The following is a 23,017-nucleotide window of genomic DNA, read 5'->3' on the forward strand; positions in this document are numbered from 1 at the left end:
GAATACGTCAGTGTGTAGTTCCAATTACCCTGATAATGACCTCTAAACAGGCGGGTTAAAGAAATGCGCCTTCTTTGAACTTCGCGGTTGAAGTACGAATAAGGACATGCTCCTTCTGGATAAGGGGTGCCAGTATGATGGCTGTGATTAGAGGGTGGTTCTCAGTATCTACCCACAAATTTTCGTTTTTAATGCTTGGTTTGACCTGGAAAAGCAGGCCACCGACATTAAGTCGTGGTGATATTAGAAATCAATCACGAAGCTTACGAGAAAATCACGAGTACATCTCCCTTAAACAGAGCAAAGTGTAAGGGTGGGGTGGAAGGTACACGGGATAACGGATCAAGGAATCCAGTGAATGACATGGTGTTGAATAAATCTTCGGTGCCGAACTTTTTGCAGGCCAGCTCAGGTTTAGAGGTAGCAAATGTTTCTCTTGGACACACAGTTGTGCTTGATGCAGTTGGATTGCAACCAATTCCGCGATCAACAGACATCTGGACTGTAATGATGGTAAAATTGCACAAGCACCACGCAACTTTTCACAAGCTACCCAGAAACGCACGACATTGGTATGCACGTGATACTAGGTTGCATCCTGATCGCAGGGTCGATGAAAGCTCTTCTGCAGCCCACTAACGGATTGCTCTTCTTAGAGGTCATCAGATACGCTCAGTTTCAGGGCTTCCATGAACCATGTTTTCCAACTCAACAGTTTGCGAAACACTTAATTTCATGGGGGACTGGGCTGAATAATACCATAAGTGAGAGATGCATCTGCATCTATAGGTAATACCAAAATAATTTACTAATGGGTATATCTCGCCAGTTGCGCACAGTTTGTCGCTCGATCTGTGAGTATCCTAACCGTCTAGTTCCGTGGACCTACTTGAATCCAATCCTCTAGGTAATGGCATGGTTTCAGGAAATCTAGCTGTCTGTCGTGATTTCACTGGAGAGACAAACATGAGCGGGCATAATTACACGGAAGTATTATATACATCACAAACTGTGCAATAAATTCCCTTCAGGCACTCGGAATCACGTTGCTGATGAGGATGATCGACTCAACACATGAGACTGGTTGTTTAATTAGGATTTTATTTAAATATATTACCCCAAACTTTTAGGAGCGAATGAAATAGGTGTGAATTTAGAAAAGCTCACATTTTCAAGATTCATAGTTTAGTTGTGGATTATTTGGCGTTGGTGAATATATAATGGGCTGGTGACATGCATGTGTGCAATGCGGTTCTTCCTATTTTTGTCACAATTACCCCAAAAAACAAAAGAAAAGGGCACTAATTCATTCACTGAGGTATCTCTGCATGACTTTATTGGTTACGTGGAGCTTCAAATTGGCCGTCTATCTCGGCTTGAAATGCTGCCCTCTCATCATTACAGATTGAAGTGACCTTTTTCTATATTTCCCAATGGAATAATCACTGGGTTCGCTCAAAGCTCTAGGAAAATCAGCTGCTGGTTTTATCGAACGTTTCGACCGCATGGGCAATGTTCTGTCAAGAAAATACCGCTATATATCGACTGTGTGGTTAACAGAAACAAGGGCCGGAATGTGCGGTGTCTTCAGTTGAGGAATACCAAAAGCAAAATTTTTAATCCATCCTGTCAACGTCAAGTTACGTCCTTGCCAAGAAACCTGTGTACACTATTTTCACAAAGAAACCAATGGTTAATATAAAGACTCCTACTAAAGGCTCAAAACCAGGTAGTCGAAGACGCAATGCACGATAATGACCAGTAACCCAATGCCACTCAGTCACGCCAGAATGGATGGCTGTATTATGAAGCTTTAAGCTTACCAGTGCATCCTTATCGCCTTCTTTAACTGGTAATTACAAACCATGTGTCGGTGGTCGTTCAGCTGGTACATTTTGACTTTACTTCATCTTCAAATGCCATGTCGAATCACAAACCAATANCACAAACAAACCAATACGGTAAAAAGCCAGACCAACTCTCCCAGTGTCCATCCAAAGTGAAAATGTTGGAAGTGATGATGATGTTTCGTACCCGTCGTACAAATTGGATCAATGGATACATGTTTTTGTGTGAACAAATGCTCGTGTATAACAACTTGGAACACTAATCGTTTGATAAGTTATTGTCCATGGCTCTACGTAATTTGTGAGACCTCTTGAAATCCATCCACTCAGTCCAATAACGCTGGCATCCAATGCATATGAATCGGTTAGCCAAACTTATGATATTTCCTCGGAGATCAGAGAATCGGGCTTCTACGCTGGACACATGTAGACAGAATTGCTTTACAAGATGAAACTTCAAAGCTCAGCTGCACAGCAGGAGGCAGCATCACAACGAAACCTAAAGCAGAATGATCGATTATAGCGTGTGATGGACACGATTTCGTGCGCTTTATGATGCATAACTTCAAAGTGCAGGCAGCGTAACGTGACCTATTCGCTGCAAAGCTTCACCAAACTAGTCGAGTAATGTGAATGACAACGTGTGTTTTCGATTCCCTACAGGAAAGTACATTCCAGTTGTGAAATGCACGTACACGTTTCCAGCGAGAGTAAAACCCTTAAGTTCTAACATCAGCGTCCCCAATGGCGTTTTACCTAACCTAATTAGGACAACCGGATTCAGAAACTACGGTCTCATTCACCCTCAATTGCTCTTCTGAGTTTATTAGTCCACATTCTACGTAATCGATTCAGAAGACACAGAAGACACTTCATTGTATACTTATCGACCGATCAGTATGCTTGTTCATGGGTGATAGTTCATGTATATTCAGCTTATTTTGGTGGTATAACGAGAGCATACTCACCTCATACGTCAAATAACCAGAAGTGTGTCCGACAGTATGGTCTGCTTATAATCTTCCTATAAGTGGAACCCCATTCTAGCTCATATCATTTATCGGGAACTAACCAGGCATAAGAGAATTGTCCAATGGGAACAAGGGTGCAAATTGATTGTTACTCAGTTCATTCGCCACAATATTTAGATTAATTTAGCCCCACGAAAATCATGGTTTTGCGCACAAACTATCTAGTACAAAGTATGAAATAGTATGAAACTTATGAACCAATTCACTGTTTGCGCAGCTGCCAGATTCTTGGTAGGATTTGTTGAACTATCGCCAAATGTGTTTCACCGGCTGACTCTAGGTAGTCTGTCTTCACCGCAAATCGATAAACGCTTAAAAGGACACTCATTTGTTGTGGAATGTGACCAGCTGCATTTGAACAAGACACAGAGCACTTATTCTTCAATAGTGTAAGCCGCATCATGTGGTCATGCGCTGACTGGATCCTTGAACGGAGAGCTCTCAGAAGGACGTTTCACACTTTCAGCGAAACTATTCATCCTCTAATCTGCTTATGATGTGATATTCGGTAATATTCCGTAGGATTTCCCCCAAAAAAGATGAAACAGCTGTGGGGTGTTTCGCGGGTTTTTATTATAGACTGGCTTCACTGACAGAATCAAATCTCCATTGAATATTTCTTGCTGAAAGATGATGAACATACCAATTGGAATATTCGGTAGAACCTTATTTATTAATATGAGAAATCATCACCGTTTAAAAGGACATCACAAAGTACTTGGACTTCAGAACGTCTCTGTTTGTTGTTTAATACAAATTTATGAGCAAAAGTCCTAATATTCTTCAAACACCCATTTACTGATACCTCAGTCACTATGCGTAGGCGTAATAGTGTGCACCAAAACCATCGGACGCAGCAAGTACAGCACTTGAAGGTTATCGTGGTAAACCAGCCATAGAATGCATATTCAGAGTTAACTATAACCATGTAAGTGGGATTATGGAGAATTTCGGAATTTTAGATGCTATCAGAACGACACAATTTACAAATGGACGTTACATACCCCAGATAATGTGTAGCTCATTACCCTTCGAACGATACTTCCAAACCGACAAATCGACCAACTGTCGGCAAGTATGGGTTACTCTGTGGTGGGTTAGAAATTTGTGTTGTCTCAAAACTCACTTTGGGTAAGAATTACCCAAAGTTTAATAAGACCGAAATTTTTTAAATGGCCAATTACAGGTGTAAGGCGCAGACTTTGCTGTCAGTGAGCATGATAATCCTTAAACCATATTTAATTTTGGTTTCCACGAACGCACACTCGATGTACAGGTCCAAGCTCACTGAAAAACCAAAAAATTGGACCTGTTTCGGAAGGCTTACTTTGGTAGTCTGCTAGCCAAGCAGTAACCTCTTAGAAGTCAAACCATCAACATTGAAAACTCCAGAAACATTTCGTAATTTAAAAATTTTATTCACAATTTCAAAAAACGTTTCACTTTAGCCAGAAAAGCGCACCATCAAAATGTACTTATTCTTTTTCAAAATGAGTGGTTAGCAGAAGTAGAAGTGTGGATTGTAGTTTTTCTGATTCTCTGAGATCCCGAGGGTGTTTGCGTTCGTTTGAAAATTTCGAGCTTCAGTCAAACTCCACATGACTGAGAGCTTGACGTAGACAGATGGCGAATACAAGGCTCAGAATTTGAAGTAGCGCAAACAGAAAGACGCACAGGGCAGCAATAAGCATGTATTTCTTGAAGAATGCTTTGACTGCGTTAAGACATCCCTGTCAAGAGAGAACGAGAGACAGTTTGGAAGAACCGTTGGAGAGTCGGCGTTGGTAAAAAAACGGAAACTTTCTCCAGATAGAGAACCCCAGTTACTCAAAACTCGCGAGGAGAAACGTCAAATAAATGCCGCAATAGACAGTTATAGCCAGGCGCTTCAAGAGGCCTCGTTGAACTAATTAACTGATCTGTAGGCATCAGGCCATTTGGGAATTCTTTGAAGAACCCCCATCCTTCAACAAGTCTCACCCGATGGAACCTGAATACAATGACTTGCTTGATATACGATAGAAATAGCTTGATTAACATGAGAATCCGGCTCAATCGGTTTTCAGTGACCAGCCAGACCTTTTGATAATCAGTACTTGACCGTAATTTATCTCATCAGATCCAGTTTGAATCACCAGCAACAAGAGTTAGACACAGACTGCCTGATACACTAACTCGTCTAAAAAACTCCGTACTAATTCATATTACAAGTTACTTCTGTTTGAACGAGGCGGAAGATAACCTCAATCAACACTTGAAAAACTGATCCCGCCTATACGCTTCTATGGCAGTGTTCACAGACACAGCGCAGACCACTTTGTTGCATCCAACTACTGACTAGATGGATATTTGGATACCATCGAAATTGAAATCACTCAAGAGATAATTTTTCTCTAAGTTCGTGTGAGAATTTAAAAGTTGTGGTGACCAAGAAATAAATGAATTTTCAGTATCATTCGAGTTGTAGCCACCTCAAAAGATACTTGTCGACCCTCCCTAATGAACGAATGTAGTTTATTCTTGCCAGCCCAACTGTGGCACGCACTGCGGTCAATGTTAACCAGTCTTTCTCATTTTGTGTTTGTTACTGATGGTAGGAGATTTAGTTTGGGCGAGAAGAGGGGAAACCCCAACGCCATCTCAGGACAGATGAAAATATACCCTGGTTAATAATCCGGTCGGGAATGAGCTCGGTTGCAGCATCAAATCTGACATCTGCATTCTTGGACCGGTCAGTTCACACGCAGTGCAGCTGATCCTGGTGGCATGAGAGTTTTTGAGTGAATCAACATTTTCGGTCAGCTGGAAACCAGTTGTTGCAATAACGTTCTAGTTTTCTGGTCCATCCTTTCAGGACCGTTGACAAACCATTGGTAAATTAGCTCCCCAAATTCGGACGGTGGAATTTATGAGCATATGGTCCACTGGTCTCTAACATCAAACGCAAACGCTTTCAAAAAGCTACCATGTTTTATGCTCTTGTGGCCTACAGTGTCGGTCAATTCATAGGAGCAATCGGAGGCACCGTGGAAGTGGTTTACGGACTCCTGAAGATGTAATACACTGTTCATAAAGTTGCTCAAGACTGTTCGACAACCCAGGGTTGATGTCACCTTTCTTACGGCTGATCAGTTTGGCACAGTTCACAAGTTTCCCCCAAGCATATGTTCTTTTCGAACCCAAATTGTCTGCCTCTTGCGGACTACGCTGATTTGTGAACTAATTTGGTTTGAATGGGAGACTCAACTGAATCCCAGTTATATCTCGCGTTTATGATGCTCTCTAGTTTAGTCTCCCGTTAACACCAAACCGGTTTGCGAATGAAGTTCGTGAATAGAATTTAACTGTTGACTGACAATCGTTTGTCTAACTTGGTTAAAACGAGTGTAACCTGGGCTTTTATGCTTCATAGCGAAATAAGCAAGCTCCAGGCTGCCGATGAAACCATGCTAATAGTTCTTCCTGGCTGAAAAATGCGGCACTAATGGTGCAATACAATCAGATGAAGAATATTATAACCGATAGATTCACTTGGGTCTCCCGTGAAAACCAAAATGGTATGCCAGTGAGTGTACTTGTCAAAACCTGTCCACTCTGGGCTCAAGTAGAACAGAAGGATTACGAAAACTCGGAGACTGTGCCTAACAGATGAGCTAGCCCCAAGAAGAGCGAAACAGGTCGTAGGCCATTGGAGATTTTTCGGCAATCTTATGAATCGTTTCCCCTATGATAACGTCATTTCTGTTAAACTAAGATGACTGTTGAGCATTTTGAGAGTCGAAAATTTTGTGGAGATCCGTAAAAGATACACGAATGGGGCCCACACGGTACAATTTAGGATGTTGATCCTCAAAGGTACCTTTTACCGAGGGTGGTTAACCAAAAAGAGAAGCAAACAAAACAGCATGGGTCTGATATCAGCGCCAACGAGTGATCTGCTTCTCAAGTATTTGTTGGCTTGCGATTTGCTTATAACTACAGTGTATGATCCGCTTGTCTAGATGAGATGTACACTGCAGTTCCGCGTGGCTTATTTTCAGAAGAATTGTTACGATTGCCAGTACCGATAAGACGACTAACGCGAGTTTGCCGTCACTGCAACCGATGAGACAGTAACAAAGGAAAATTGCAGAGGCCTTGTCAACTCGGTGATGTTTTTGTAAAACGAAACTTCATCGAACACCCGAGTAAATGAGTGCCCACCTTCTGGAGAAGAAACTATGACCCAGTGGGTCTGATAAAAAAATTGCTTAGAGTCTTGTGTGTCTTGAGTCCCGAACCAAGTTAACTGGCAATTGGGCCTGTACAACACTCCATCATACACGTGATTCATACGAACACATTTAGAAACATACCTCCTGTTTCACACTAAACTCTTTAATAACAGGTTATCTGTATTCGACATGATTCAGTCACTTTGACTCCGTAAAGCCTTCAAAATAACACCTGCGTTTTCGGTGTTCTGTGATTTCCCAGCGACAGTGGATAACCTATCGCAAGGTAGGAGTGAATTGTGGCTTATGTCGTCACATTTAGGAGGTAAAGTCTTATATCCAGTTTATTTTTTGTGACTTCCCCTGCCTAGACTTGGGCAACCTGGCAGTATCCCAGCCCTCTTGCTTCCTTCGGGTGGCATGGCAGCATGGCACCGAAAGGGCGCTACAGCTGAACGATTATTATTATTATTATTATTATTATTATTTATGAATCGTTTCCCCTATGATAACGTCATTTCTGTTAAACTAAGATGACTGTTGAGCATTTTGAGAGTCGAAAATTTTGTGGAGATCCGTAAAAGATACACGAATGGGGCCCACACGGTACAATTTAGGATGTTGATCCTCAAAGGTACCTTTTACCGAGGGTGGTTAACCAAAAAGAGAAGCAAACAAAACAGCATGGGTCTGATATCAGCGCCAACGAGTGATCTGCTTCTCAAGTATTTGTTGGCTTGCGATTTGCTTATAACTACAGTGTATGATCCGCTTGTCTAGATGAGATGTACACTGCAGTTCCGCGTGGCTTATTTTCAGAAGAATTGTTACGATTGCCAGTACCGATAAGACGACTAACGCGAGTTTGCCGTCACTGCAACCGATGAGACAGTAACAAAGGAAAATTGCAGAGGCCTTGTCAACTCGGTGATGTTTTTGTAAAACGAAACTTCATCGAACACCCGAGTAAATGAGTGCCCACCTTCTGGAGAAGAAACTATGACCCAGTGGGTCTGATAAAAAAGTTGCTTAGAGTCTTGTGTGTCTTGAGTCCCGAACCAAGTTAACTGGCAATTGGGCCTGTACAACACTCCATCATACACGTGATTCATACGAACACATTTAGAAACATACCTCCTGTTTCACACTAAACTCTTTAATAACAGGTTATCTGTATTCGACATGATTCAGTCACTTTGACTCCGTAAAGCCTTCAAAATAACACCTGCGTTTTCGGTGTTCTGTGATTTCCCAGCGACAGTGGATAACCTATCGCAAGGTAGGAGTGAATTGTGGCTTATGTCGTCACATTTAGGAGGTAAAGTCTTATATCCAGTTTATTTTTTGTGACTTCCCCTGCCTAGACTTGGGCAACCTGGCAGTATCCCAGCCCTCTTGCTTCCTTCGGGTGGCATGGCAGCATGGCACCGAAAGGGCGCTACAGCTGAACGATTATTATTATTATTATTATTATTATTATTATTATTATTATCGCAAGGTTTTACCTTCTATTTAGGCTGTTATCCTACATTTTCTCAAACATATCAAACAAAAATTGGAAGATTTAATGGACGCGACTAGTCTAGCTATGTGAACTCACAAAGCATTTGGAAAAGTGCATCTGTACTTTTGCAGTTAGCAATGAGCTCAGGTGGAACAGTGCTACTACGGTGAACTCACACGCAAATTAAACGTCGCCGTGCCTATCTTTGCACAGGATACAGGTTCAGCCGCCCTCGTATATCAATATATTATGTCGGTTCTATGGAGATTTGTTGAAATGATTACATTATAGGGAGTATGACGCTGCAGAGAATCTTATAACCTGGCCGCTTATCGTGGGACAAAAATGGCAAAATTTGATAATGATTACTAGCTTAGCTGGTTAGATGGGGAGAGTGTTGGTTCCATTTTTCCTCTCAGAAGAATGAAAAATACGTTCGTATTCCACGAGGAGAATTTCGCGCTTTTTGAGTTTGTTGCAAAAAGAACAAATCATTCGTCCCCTTGTACTTAGCCTCAATGCAACAGTGGCATTTTGGGAATACATCAGATTGCATCGGAATGTGCCGTTTACACCAGAACATCCAGGATTGTCTGCTCGCTTTCAGAATTCGATGAAGCATATCCTTGGGCTCCAAATTGATGATGTGCAACTGCAAGTCGGTTGCACCTCTATAAATAGTGGGATGTGGCCTTATTGGGCTTAATTTTGATGGAGCAGGAGGTAAACATGATGTCGGCCGGTTCAACGAATTGTGAAATCTCGTTGCGACGTGTACAAGCGAATCAGGTCAACTCCGTGGTCGGAGATCTCCCCCGTCAGATACTTACATTTTCGTGTTAGGATGACTGCATCTAAACAGCTGTTTGTTGTGATGTTTTGGTCTCTCGGCTGAAAGGCATTTCATTTCTAGCAGCCGGCGTGAGCTAGATTTCTACACTACCAACGACACAACTGTAACTCATTTTTCGTCGCAGACAGTGATATTCCTCACGGTTCACCAGAACTATTTAGGAAACCAACTTTACTTCTTGATGAAGGGCAATACAGCTCATATCAAGTGATGTACGCTTGTGTATTTTTCGTCATCCCGCAAATGTTAGACCAAAATAAATGGGCGAACGATGATCACAAGTCACATAAAGATGAGGTAACATTACTCAGATTCGCACCTGATGAGTACACTCCCAGAAATGTAGTGTTTGCAAGACCGGCAGTGCGTAGTTGGAGTGCTTCATGAGCTAAAAAGCTGTAGTTTTTCAAAACCATCAACTTGTGTCTTGACGGATCAATCGCATGATGCGTTTACATTACTGGTTTGTCAAAGTGCCGTAAAATTGACCTGGGTGAAATGAGCTAGCTGAATGTGAATAAGGAGGCTGGTAGATGAAGGCACTTCGTATTGGCTCCACAATATCAAAGCTGATAACCGGGTGCTGTAGCAACTTTGAAAAAAAGTTTACCGTGTGGGTGCGCTCGAACAAAAAAATTTGTGACTTGTTGCATTACTAGAATACGATAGTTTCTTCTACAGTGAGCGGAAGGTGCCAGAAGATGATGACAATTTACGTGGTTTGCAGCTAGTTACGAGCTAATTTACGTTTCTTTGAGTGGGCGTTGTTTTTGAAGCCCAGGAGAATTGGTAAAGATCGTATTTTGACCCTTGAAAAATACCAGAAATGAAGCCCTAGACATCCTGGGAACGATTTATTTGCAATGAGCGCTTCCGCAAGCTCATAGCTTCCCTCCTTTTATTCACGGATATTTTTGGCGATCAGGATAACTAAAAAAACCACTGCTGACAGAATGAGAAAAGATGGTATAACCGTTTTCTCCTGGCCGGTTGTCAAGTGAGTTACACTCATTTCAAACTGCTGCCAAGGACTTTCTTGTTAGACATAAAGTATCCCAAAATTATAAAGGAAAGAAAAGGGGACCTTCCGCCAACTATAGAAAAAAGTTATCGGTTTTTCAATTCCAGTTCTCCCTTACGTTTCGTGCGTTAAATAACGTGAGAAAACTCTAATACAGCAGTTTTGGCACGCTACTAATTATTTGAAACTACTGCGCTAGGCGGTGCTATCGAAACAGCTTCTCCGGAAGCTTCTTAGGATCCACCTGCAGAGTGCTATTCCGCCATTTTTACATAACTATGTGTGAGCCACGTCAGCTTGAAGTCACTACTTATCTACTGACAGCTAACCTTGTTCCAAAACATTATAGTAGGCGTTTGCAGCTTTCTTTCAAGTGCGTTAAAACTAATCTAAAAGTTCTTCAGTGGTAACGAATAAATATAGAGAAACTCTCGTATGAGCTCTCAACGTCTGGTGTTATCAACAAGAACGAAATCAACCTCCTTTTTGATTCTAACAATTTTGAATTTCTAGGTAACCTACCCACTCAGAGTCATCGTCAGCATAAAGCAGAGTAATGACTTCCTGACGACCGTGTCTTTTGGTTTTGTTTCCAACTGAAAAGAATAATCTTTTGTTTGTTAAATCCTTTTCGTGCCTAGCTTCTATACCACCTGAAGAAAACTCCAGAGTTTAGCTACTGCCAGGTTGCCAAAGCCTAGACATGATCAGTCAAGATACCAGGTTTGAGTTTGAACCACGGAGCTTCTGGCCTGTAACCGAGCTATCTTGAGCCCACCCTTGAAAGGCAAATTAACAGGGCGGCAAAATTCACAATGATCTGTATCTCCGACGACCAATAACGTCCCCAGCTAAACTACCGATGCTGGTGTGGTCAAGCGGTGGATGGGTTGTTAGTTGCCTTTTGCGATCCGATGACTTCTCCTTTCAGTTCCAGTGAATCTGTGGGGCTGTTAGACGACTCTAAACCTATCATCTGCTTTCGGACGTCATGGGGCCATATCGGCCACAACTGAGTGTCAGACCGAGATAGGGAAGTCACCGAAAAGAGCCACTTCAGAAAGAACTCCTCAGACTAGACCACTTTTCTTTGATAGAAGGCATTCGGTGGAAGAGAACGCTCAGTCGAATTTCAGTCTGTGTAGTCATATCAGAGTATTGCAAGCAGGCTGAAATGACTGAGTAACATCCATGTTGATGGGAATGCCAAATATACCTTACAGTAACTTCGGGAGCATCCGTGTATGATACGGTCTTTTTATCGGTTCGTACCAATCTACTGCATGGATTGGCTTCACTGACGGGACTAAATTTCTGTTGGAAATGACCAAATCTACCTCCATCACCATAAATCGATAGGTAACTTAGACCTAGAGTATTGTGACATTTTGAGTGAAAGTTCCGTCTAAGTCGTGACTCAAGGAGCCAGTCAACACTTGATCACGTGAGTGGGAGATCAATGGGACTGTGTCCTGCCTAGATGCTGACCAGCCACCCGTGGCCAACCGGTTGATTGTTCAACCACTGAAAGGTGAGTGGTGGAAGGTTGTTTTGTTGCTGATGTTTTGCAACAAGGATGAAACAACTGCATGGTGTTTCTCGGTTTTTCAGCATACACTGGTCCCACAAACAGGGCAGAAGCTTTACTTGAAATGACCGAATCCCTTCACATTACTATCAACTAAGACAGAGTTGATAAAATTCATCTACTACTAAAAGGGCAAGCTATTAACTTACACAGAATACTTATGGTCACAATTATGTAGCAGTGGAAGGCCGGGAAACCAAAAGTAACAAGCAAGAGATGAATTAATCAGCGCAGCAAACTTGCACAAATTTCGATCAATCTGATTTTCAACTACAAAGCTTAAGAAGCTTTACAGGCCCTTACTTATGCAACGGATAATAGATCTTTATGTTGTGAAAACGTTTCGGAGTAAGGATCACCCCTCTACATAGAGCAGCTCTACACGAACACCTTCCCCTTTGGATTCATCAGAGTGTTCAGAAACATGGAGACACTCAGATTAGGCGGATACAATAGTTGCTCTTTAAGGGAGAAAATGTTAGTTTTATTCTTAGAACCCAGTCAGTTCACTGGCAACATGACGATATGCTACAGCCCAGTACCGTTCTTTCATTGGTAAACCCTCTTATAGAGCTTTAGATAGCCTCACACTAAACAGTTTTGTGGGGCACACGTACGAGTTTTCGTCCCAGACGTCGCTATCAAAAGCATGCCTTTTCAAAGATCTTCTGTGCTACCCAGGTATTAACAACCATGTGTTACTTAAACTGCCAACTTTTACCATCCGTACTTCTCTATGATTAGTCAGCATCAGAAAATTGTTTTGTCGGTCCACGTCAGTTGATCCACCAGAAGCTTGCGCTTATTCAGTAAACCACAATCAATTCACTTGAAGCCAAACTTGCGATTTTTCGATACCGATGCAAGCTCGAAATAGCTAAAATATGGGGCCTATTTGGAGCCACCAACATGACTAAGAACGATGGCATAACACCAAGCCTCTTGATCCACTTTTCAGTAAACCACGGTATTTTTTCTTAGATGTGCATGAGGAAACTCAACCGTCAAACGTTCAGTTCACCCTTAGATTCATCTGAACCACTTATGGGCAGCATAACTTTCTTCGTGGATCTTTAAACGGGATTTGGAAGAAAGTCAGGACTGTCGTGTTACAAGTTACGAAAGTCGACCGGGTTTTTCGTTGTGAGATTTTCTGCAGCTTGTTGCTACAGCGTAATGACTAAAAAGTGTTGCAAATTGTGTCACGTCCATTTAATTGGAATTCATGATGCCAAATGGTAATTTGTCCAGAAACGCACTATAAGCGTCACTTTCCACGGATGGCAGCATACAAGAGTGAAGGTGAAACTGTCATGATTTATGTTATGAATTCTTTCCAGAAGAATAGTCCAATCGTGACCTTTGAGGATATTTCAAATCAAACAAGTAAGTTCCACATTGCAGTCGTTTGCATGGTGCATCTGCAGTTTTTTGTTGCCATTCTCAATACCTCTATGAATGGATTTATCTGAGGTCTATAAACTTCCTGATGAATTTAAGTCAAAAATGGGAGCTCACAAAAAGTGCAAACAGTATCAAGATTATGTTTGAGGCCTGTTCCAATACAAAGAATTCACTGGAGATAAGCAGAGTGGTGCAGGGAGCAGCCTGCACCAGTGATTGAGCCAGCTAACACAGGTTGTCTTTCCAGGAGTAGAGCTGGCCTCGTTATCCCTCTCCGAATGACACAGTGATAAAAACCATCTACTTGTGCGGGTTGATGGCTTTTGAAAACAAAAACGCCATGCAGTTATAACACCTTAACAGCCTTTTATCACGCTTAAAAAGGAAACGAATAAGAGCTTTCTTCAGGTTAATCTTTTTGGTTGGGTATGCGGACAGTCTCTAACATCCTATTGATAACCAAGCAAAATGTTTAATGTAGTATTTAGCAGACTAAGGCGGTTGAATTTGAGACCATGTTTCCTTCCGGGAGGCTTTTTGTTAACTTATTCTTCCGCAAGCTGCCAAACGTGTCGTGTGTATCTGTGTTCTGTACTCTGTGTGCTGCACTGTCAGCTCCTGTTTCAGTCAGTTTGATGGCTTGATGATTTAGTGTTCTTGTTCAATTCAAAGTAGTCAGTTTTCGTATACTATTTAGAAAAATTCTACGTAGTCATATTTCCTTGGACGCCTTCTCACTGTATAAATCCTCAGTTATTTCTTAGGCCGGTCGACAATGTTCGCTAGCTCAATCTGCTGATGTGTACATAGATGTGGCCTGTGGCAATCCAGATGACCAACAGGACCGCCATATCCAGCTGCAGGATCTGGAATGTTAAAGTGAATTAAATATATCGCATTCTTTAAAATCTGATATTCAGATAATCCTCAACTTTAGGTGATAAACCTAAAATTAATAACTTCAAGGACGCAGCATAAGTTTGAAAAGCTGACGCATAGGCAGTGCTAATTCTTCCAGAAACGCACATTGTAAAGTGAAAATCTCATTAGAAAATCCACGATGTCTTAGCTTGTTCTACGACAGCCAAAAGGCGCTCGAAAGCTGAAAGTATATCATACAGAGGCTGGAGCAAAATCTACGCGAAAATTGAAACGACAGGTGGCTGTAACTGAGTACTCTTCATATATGAAAATTTCTAAAACCGAAACCAAGTACAACACCCCTGGAAATTCCTTATGTTAGCTAGTGGAATTAGTTTCCTGTGTGCCTGACAACACTATTCAAAGTGAAGCCATGGTAAGAATAGAAGTGCTTTTATGGGGCAGCAGTCTTATGCTAACAAAAGTTAAGCATTCCAGCATAAGACAATGGGTAAGGCCACGTAAAGACAGTACGGATACAGAAACTTTCTGTGCCTAGTAGGAGAACTGAGATACCGTCAAGTTGCTAAAGCCTAGACAAAAGCAATCGAGACACAAAGGTTAGGTTCAAATCATGGGCCTTCCGTTTACCTAAAGCCTCAAGCATTAGACCCTCCCAAGCTCAAAAAGCTAAATCTGACTTTCCCTTAGCTAGATCATGTCAGCTTTTGAAGAGATAACAAAATCTAATCAAGCTTGGATTAAGTGGGTAGTTGTCCAAGCCAAATACTCTCATGCACTGGTTCCGTTTTTTTTTGACAGTAGCTCCGATATACAGCCGGACTTAGCCAAATTTTACAGACTCTATGTATTGTAATAACTGAGCTATAAGCATCAATCTCGTTCAAGTGTTTGGTCCGCAGATACTTGCAGGAAACTTTTTGGCGATCAGAAAGCAGCAGGTGGAGCCCACCTCTACCTCAGCTCGTACCTCTATATTTTAATGGTTATTACAGATTTTCCTGCATTGATTTGCTCTCATTCTAGAAGTATTTGCAGCTGGGAAATGATTAACTTTGGTTTGATTTGCTGATAACTCAGTTACTACCTATTTCAAAGTATTCTCACAGCGAGAGCTGGTTTGTTCACTCGTTGGCTGTCTTCTTATTTATCATATACACTTTTATATGTATGTTGTACATACAGAACAAAGATGCAGCGCAGACGGTACAGAGCGCAAGCAATCCAGGAAGATATTACCTCTGACACTAGCTAACCAAAAGATGGTCGCTTATTTTCTTAATATGTCGAAAACTTTGAGTGCGCAACGGTCATGAACAATGATCTCTTAAGTAGAGAGGATTCGGTCGCTTAAGCGCCATATTTCAATGGCCCGCTGGTATTGTGATTGTTCTTTTGTGCGCGCAGTGAGTACGCCAGCAAAGCATCAGTTATTAGGACTGGGGCTACGCTTCCGTTGATTAGAGGATGATAACAGTTAGTGCTAAGTGTATTTTGGGTACTTACTCAACGTTACTTGGCATTACTGACATTGCATTACATAAAATTCAATAGACACTTTTGATTATTGGTATTCTTAAAAGAATGTTGGTCAACCTGTATTCTGAGAAACGCATTTTCCTTATTTACAGAGCTGGCAAAACATCTCAAGAAGAAGTCTCGTGAATCTAACGCTCTATTTGCTTCAACTGTCCGGATTAATGGTGATTCTAGGAGAAGAAACACAAACGCAACCAGTCAATTTTGGGTTCAAGTAGAAGGCAAGGTTGACGCCTATCTGATGAACCCCAAAAAGAGCAAAACCAATCGTGGGCTGTCGAAGTCCTTTCAGCAACCTTGTGAGTAGTTTCCTTTATGAAGGGAGACAATTCTGTTTTTAGTAGTTCACTGTACCTTGTTTGAGGCTCCAACAATGCTTTTACCGCTTCCAAATAGAAGTGTGTACAGTGCTGCCAACTCTAGCTGCTGATATAGATGGTCGAAATAAGATTGATCGTTTAAACCCACATAAATGCTTACAGTCCAAAGATAATACTCCGCTTCCAATCCTACGTTCTGTAGCAAGTATATAAAATCTTCATCCCGTCTCAAAACCTTTTATTAAACACATTAGTTTAAATTCCTTAATTTGAGTGCTTTCAATTTGCCAGAAAACCTACAATAATGGTAGATAAAATGAGAAGGGAGAAAATCCTCAGCTCTGAGGTACATGAGAGAAAAATTTCGCTACCAAGGCTTGTATTTGGTTTATTTAGTCTTACGAGACTCTCCTTTAGGAGGAAAAAACCTCAAGGAATGGCTCTGCTTAAACAACTTTACTTAAGTTCGGTCGTTGTGCAACGTTCCAGTAAATACTGAAAGGGCGGAATGAAAACGAAGTTTTTTTAGTTTTCAACTGCTCGCGCAGCCCATACCACATTTTTTAACCAAGTTTCCGTAGCTGATTAAGAAGAAAGAGCATCTAGTGATCATGTCAAATGTCCAAAGTCTTTTAAATAAGAAAGACAAATTTCATCCATATGGCTGCCACCATAAAAACATGAACAGTTTGGAAAACGCTAAAGCTGAAGCTGGGATAAAGTGGTAAGAAGCCAGATGTTGTGATTTCACAAGAAATATCCTCAGTTTCGGTATCATTTATGTGAAATGAGCGACTATACGGTCGCGGCAGAGCGTAGAATCTGCGAGGTGCTGTTGTGTTCCTGAGCCATATGTTCCATAGCTATAGACCATAAAACTACCATGCAGAACCTCAAGCCACAGGAACCCGAAGTGGAAACTTCCCATCGGTATTCTTTCTTGCTGCGATCATCTAACGCCACAATAATTTATGACTTCACACACATTGATTTACCAGAATATAGCCTATGAGGTTGCACGTGCAAAAGTAGATGTTACAAGAAATTTTCCATCTTTAAGCCAACAAAGGACTACCCCAGCCGGCGTCCTGCAAAGTTAGAACTACCATCCACTAACTTATCTTAACCACTGTGGGTTATAACGGTTCATAAACCACTGTACATCCATAGTTAGGTCCGGTTGCAAAGTCACAGTGCATATATTTTGCATCATTTCGGATTGCGAGTGGTTTCTAAAGCGTCCGGATTATGACTAACAGCCCACAACAAAGCTGTAAAACATACTCATATAGAGAAATTGGAAGAAACTGACAATCATGTATGTATCTAAAACGGTGAAGAGAATTTGTGACTCTTTGGCCCCTTGGGATAACATTCATTCATTCTGTTGAAGAATGAAGAAGAAATAATACGTCGGCATCGCACAGAATCTGAAAGCCTAGGTGAACATAGGTGACCTTCGAATGTCAGTAACCTACACAAATTATTCGTTACTGGCAAAGGACAAAAAGTAGCATGAGCTAGTGCAAACGCCAAAGTAGGCACCGAAAACTGCTTGCGTACACTTCAGCTGCTCAAGGAAAGACAAGGGTGACTGCCATTGATAATAAGTCTTGGGATGAAACCTTAATCAACGTAAACTACTTTCGCAATGAAGCCACGACATCCCCGAATGGCCATGATAGCGTCGAACCTCAAACAGCCGGAGTTGAAGGCAATTTCTGCGAGCTTCTAACAACATTAAGAAATCAGGAACAAACTGACGAACCGCATTCGTCTATGTTCGAGAAGCAAGCCTTGATCGCTACAGCACATGCTGCAACCAATCACCCTAAACTAGGTAGTTCACAGGATTGCGGTATTGAAACGGTTCTTGGACTGATTTCTGTGCCGATGAGGCTATGCTGCTCAAGCTTTAGGCTAACCAAAAGTGCTCTCTATTTATGAAATAAGCAGTAAAGTGTAAGCTCATTCGTAAGGCTGATTTTTCTGGTTTGTTTCAATCGATTTTTGTAAACCACTGGCATGCGAACCCCAAAATTATGACCAAGCAGTCAATCTTCCCCCAGAGAGATAGGCTGTATTTAATAGCGGGCTTACTTTGTGTGTTCACGCATATTTCTCTTGCGTTTAAATTCTTATTCTCCTAGCCGAGTTACCTGTAACGTTAACTTATCGGCCCTTTTATCTTTAGTGTTAGAGTTACATGCTCACCATTAAAGCGTAGAGTTATTCAAACAACTTCAAAACACAAGTAATTTAGCATAGACTTGCCGGCCTAACGCCTGACGCCACATATTGAGCCCGCTTAACGCTTTATTTAGATTAACAGGCCAAAGTTTACTGACGAACTTCTAGACCTGTGATGATACAAAGGAGCAATAAAAGGTGATAGATGTGGAAGTTGTTGACTTCAAACGAGTTCCCACCAAGCGGCTTGTACCACGCTGTCCATGTATTTTGAGAGATCATAGGCTATGAAGGGCTGAACATCAGGGTGGACCCGGTTGTTTGTAAGCCGCAAAGTAAAAGGCAGCGTTATGTTCACCGAACAGATAAAAGCCTTTAAAGTCATTCCTATTCCTGAGTGCGCAATCTTGAGCGCAAGCTGCTTATGTGGTGAACAAACTAGCCACCTTTGCTCAGGTTGCCTATCATCTGCTTGCGCTATAAACATCTGGAGAGGGTAGAAATTCTGTCAGAACCACGTGCAAATGGCACGGAAATCCTAATCTGTCAGCCAAAAGGCACCTGGAATGTGTGCAAGATACTCTGGATACTGATGAAGTAAAACGGGAGTGTATCTAGGATCTAGCACATCGTAGAATGTACTACTTCTTAGCACGAGCAACACAAAATATAAGTGTTCTCGGATATTTTACTCAAAATAAGCGCTCACGCAGTGTACTAACGACAAAGAAAGCTCCATATCCTAAGCCTGAAGTTAGCACTCTTTCGAATTCGAAATGTATCATTGTTACGTTAATCAATTAGGCATGGACAAACAATCCACCTTTCGTGCACCTAATACTTGCTGTTGAACCAAGCTGGAAGAAGAAATACCTAAATGGTAGAGAAGAAGAAGGTTGTCCATTGAGAGACTGTGTAAAAAGACGGAAGTTATTACTCTTGAATACAGACGCCATATATCCACCTTAGCAAAACAAACACTTAGAACTAGTCGGGCAGCTCCTGTTGGCTCATGTTCCAACAAGCAATTTTTAGACTGTAAGTTCAGCACAAAGATGAAACTCTCCATTTTCACTAACTCATCAGAAAAGCGAATAAGACAAGAGATGCACATTCACTAAAACTCGAAGCTTTGTCATCTTTAACCGTTTGTGGATTGACATCAAGCTAATCTTACTGCGACTGTCCTAAGACCATGAACGTTGTCCTTCATCAGTCATAATTAGGGCCATGAAATGATCCAAAATTTCAAGCCTGACCGCAGAACTTCCCTTTCGCTGTATTGAACCACAAATAACCTGTCAAACCTAATCCTACTATTGTAACCCTTAGTTAATGCGTTTGTGTTCGAAGTCACACGACTTATAAGAATAAAAAGATTTCTACATTCATCAGACTATCGCAAGACAGTACCGGCAGTCACTGTTGGGAAGCGTTGGATGCTTCCAGAAAATTCACATTTGGTTAGGATTAAGAGTGTTCCATCGCTTCACTTTTCCTCGCAGTGCTGCTTTTTCAACTGATTGTTGTCACAGATTCATGAAAACAGTTATCGATTTCAGGTGCGACGTTCAATTACCCATGGTCTCTTTAGTCACACAGGCGTGTTTTTTATGACATTTTACCCGGCTATTGTATTTTTCCGGATTTTTTAAATGCGAATTTGAGAGTCACTACAGTACTTTACATATGCGAATACACGTCTACTTATGTTTTTTTACTACCATGTTATGCCAATATATTTCGTTCCTAGTCTACTTCGGTCCTGAAGCACTGCTCATTGCTTATCCTGAACCCTTGATTACAGAAATTATCGAGAAACAAGAATTAAAATCTTTGCTATTTTCACACTGACGACCTTCAGTTCAAAATTATCATTTATTTCAAGAGCTCGCCGGTTTATGGAACCTTCACAAAACATGTGGAGAGTCTAGGCCAAAACATGGCAACAAAGGTATCCGTGCTCACGGATACTGCAATCAGCCAAAGTGCTTGATCCATACTTTGCGACCCAGCCAAACCATACGCATATTGAGCTGTCAAAATACTCAACGCTGCAAATGCGCTGACTGCAGCTGATGACTTTATATCATTGAATCGGATGAGCAAGAGTAAGGAACAAGAATGCAAACCACATCGCTGAAGAATTTATGATTGTCACAAACTAAGGACTTTTGGTTGATGCTTGGGATTGTGATCCTTTAGCTTACAAACTCCATTGTAAATTTGAGGACAGTTTGCACCCCCAGCTCAAATAACAAATATTGTTTGCTTCCTATTTCGGTTCACCGTTACCCGTATATCAAGGGTATGTTGATTCTATGTGCTACAGTTTCAATCATCGTAAATAGGAACGTCATGGAACATATAACCAGGCAATGGTATGTTCATCACTTCGGAAACTAGACAGCCATGGACTAAAGGCCATAGCTTAAACACAATCACTACTGACTGTGGGATTGGGCCATGTCTGCCAGTTTCACTAACTGCTGAGTAGCTGAGTCCCGAGGTCCCCATCCAGGAACAGCTGTCAATCCTACTGGACTCCATCCTCTTGCAAAGCTCTTATGCTAGGCCAAACTGCGCGTTTAGTAAATGCATAGAAGTGCATATAGAATGCTCCGGAATATTTTTTCTTGGAACTTGAGAACCACTGTTGTCAGGAAGTTCGTTCTGTAGTCGCTTACTCCTCCATAGTTATAACCTATAGAGGCGGACAGGTCATTCTCATCCATTGGCTTCCAAAGATAACTCGAGTTTTCATGTTAAGCTTTATATATGCATCAGATGCGCTACAGTGATATGGAATATATCGTTTAGCAGAAAACAGGATAGTCCGCGCGGTCCTAGTGCTTTATATCTATCAAAGCAATAGTCCTGCTTATGAACAATTATAGATTGTCACGCGGACATAACTTCTGATTTCTGAGGACAGGGCGGTCAAAGTCATCACGGTGTTGGCAGACGTAGAATGTATCTCATCAACTTGTTCTGCCAATATACCGACCAGTTCATGCATAGTACTTATTGCCTCTTCTGTGATTTGTTTCTCGGAATTCGGCTCTTATCTTCCGGTCCGCGGGTGCGAAAGTGTAGATTCGTTTTTGTCCAGATTTCACCCTTAGTATAAGCCATTCTCAATTGTCGGCCTTTTTACCAGTCATTACTCGCTTCTCTGATTTCCTTGTACTGTTCACAGATAAAGTCAATTTCACCGCAGTCGAAGCGGCACATTGCTCCTGATATTTTCTTCATATGCTCAAAAACTAGATTTATCTTGTGATATCGATAGAGTGCAACCTCCTTCCTCTTATACTCATGGATATCGGTTAGCTCTTAACTTAGTTTCAATGCTGAAACTACAAGCGGTTTTCTGCCAGCTTTGTAGCACTTGTATACTGCTCTTTTTCATGCTCAGTATCATCGTTTTTCCACCATTATCAGTTACATCGCTGTACAAAGGTTTGTTTTACTGAAATACAACCGCTACCACCCGCTCGTTGGCTCCAACGTGACTTTGAGACTTTTGCTGAGTGACTGTTGTTGTGACTGCCGGTTGGCTATATTTGACCGCTGCTAACACTAAACGTGAACAACATTTCAGCTGCAAACACTGGGCTAATATATTCACGCTTGTGGAATAATATTTCGACCACCGGGGATCCGGGATACCAGGAAGATAGAAATATTCTTGGTGCGGTGGTTCAACGGAATACGCAACTATGGAATCTCCTATTTTGAACTGTGAGTCAAGATTCACTTGGATTTTTCTCCTTGTTACTTTGTACCTAGCTTACATTAGTAATTTGCTCTGTTCACTAGAAATTCCATTGTGCCGAACATGAGGTTTCCTTTCCCTTATCGCTCAAGTCCGTTTTCTGCTGTGAAAAGGCACCGCACAGATGTTCCGTTTCAAGATTAAATGAGCATAATACTAGCAGAATACTGTTCTTTTCTGAAACCAACAACCTCTTGGTATGTTTGAAAACTTACCGAGTTATAGACGTCGCCATTCGGATTTCTACATGAATCAGGAATAGGTCCACTTTTAGTGGTATCCCATGTACCGTTCGCACCGCAACATTGTAACTGAAAATGCTTTTCTATGGAATAATAGTAAAAATTACCTCCCTCTGTACCAGGTTGATGAAGTTGTCATAGTGCGAAGATTCTTTGCCATAAAATTCATAGGCTTGACTAGTTATGGATGACACATAATTTTGAACCTTATCCCCGAAAACGAACGCAGCGATTCCCACGCCCACTCCAGCAATTATAAATATCGCGAGCAAGAACATGTACTAAAATTTCAAAAACAGATTATACAATACTCACCAAGACAAGACAGCATTTATTCTCCCTGCATGCACCACAAAAACCCAAAGTGCCAAGGATTGATAAGAAACACCCAAGCGCAATTATAAAATAAATGAGTGCCTGGAACTCCGCATTCTCCGTTCCAAGAAACTTTCTCAGATTCATCAGAGCTAGAATTCCAACAACTAATAATGCTATTCCGCAGCACTACGGAAATTTTGTTCGCTACAAAATTTTTAAGTAAAAGATAACCTACGACTGCAAGAAAATTCAGCGCAATCAACAGAAACTTTAGAAACTTATGACC

General features: G+C 41.4%; 2 protein-coding genes across 2 annotated transcripts; both read right to left on the reverse strand.

Moving 5' to 3' along the window:
- Nucleotides 1-263: 263 nt before the first annotated feature.
- Nucleotides 264-497, reverse strand: T265_07069 (hypothetical protein; the record flags this gene model as incomplete). The annotated part of the gene is made up of 1 exon (XM_009172498.1): nt 264-497. One exon carries the CDS (start codon nt 495-497, stop codon nt 264-266), a length of 234 nt encoding a protein of 77 aa, XP_009170762.1.
- A 3,836-nt stretch (nt 498-4,333) lies between these two features.
- Nucleotides 4,334-22,878, reverse strand: T265_14201 (hypothetical protein; the record flags this gene model as incomplete). The annotated part of the gene is made up of 4 exons (XM_009172508.1): nt 4,334-4,608; nt 22,387-22,482; nt 22,521-22,694; nt 22,729-22,878. 4 exons carry the CDS (start codon nt 22,873-22,875, stop codon nt 4,462-4,464), a joined length of 564 nt encoding a protein of 187 aa, XP_009170772.1.
- Between the last annotated feature and the right edge of the window lie 139 nt (nt 22,879-23,017).

Source organism: Opisthorchis viverrini, assembly GCF_000715545.1.
Source record: "Opisthorchis viverrini unplaced genomic scaffold opera_v5_157, whole genome shotgun sequence".
Classification (NCBI taxonomy): Eukaryota; Metazoa; Platyhelminthes; class Trematoda; order Opisthorchiida; family Opisthorchiidae; genus Opisthorchis; species Opisthorchis viverrini.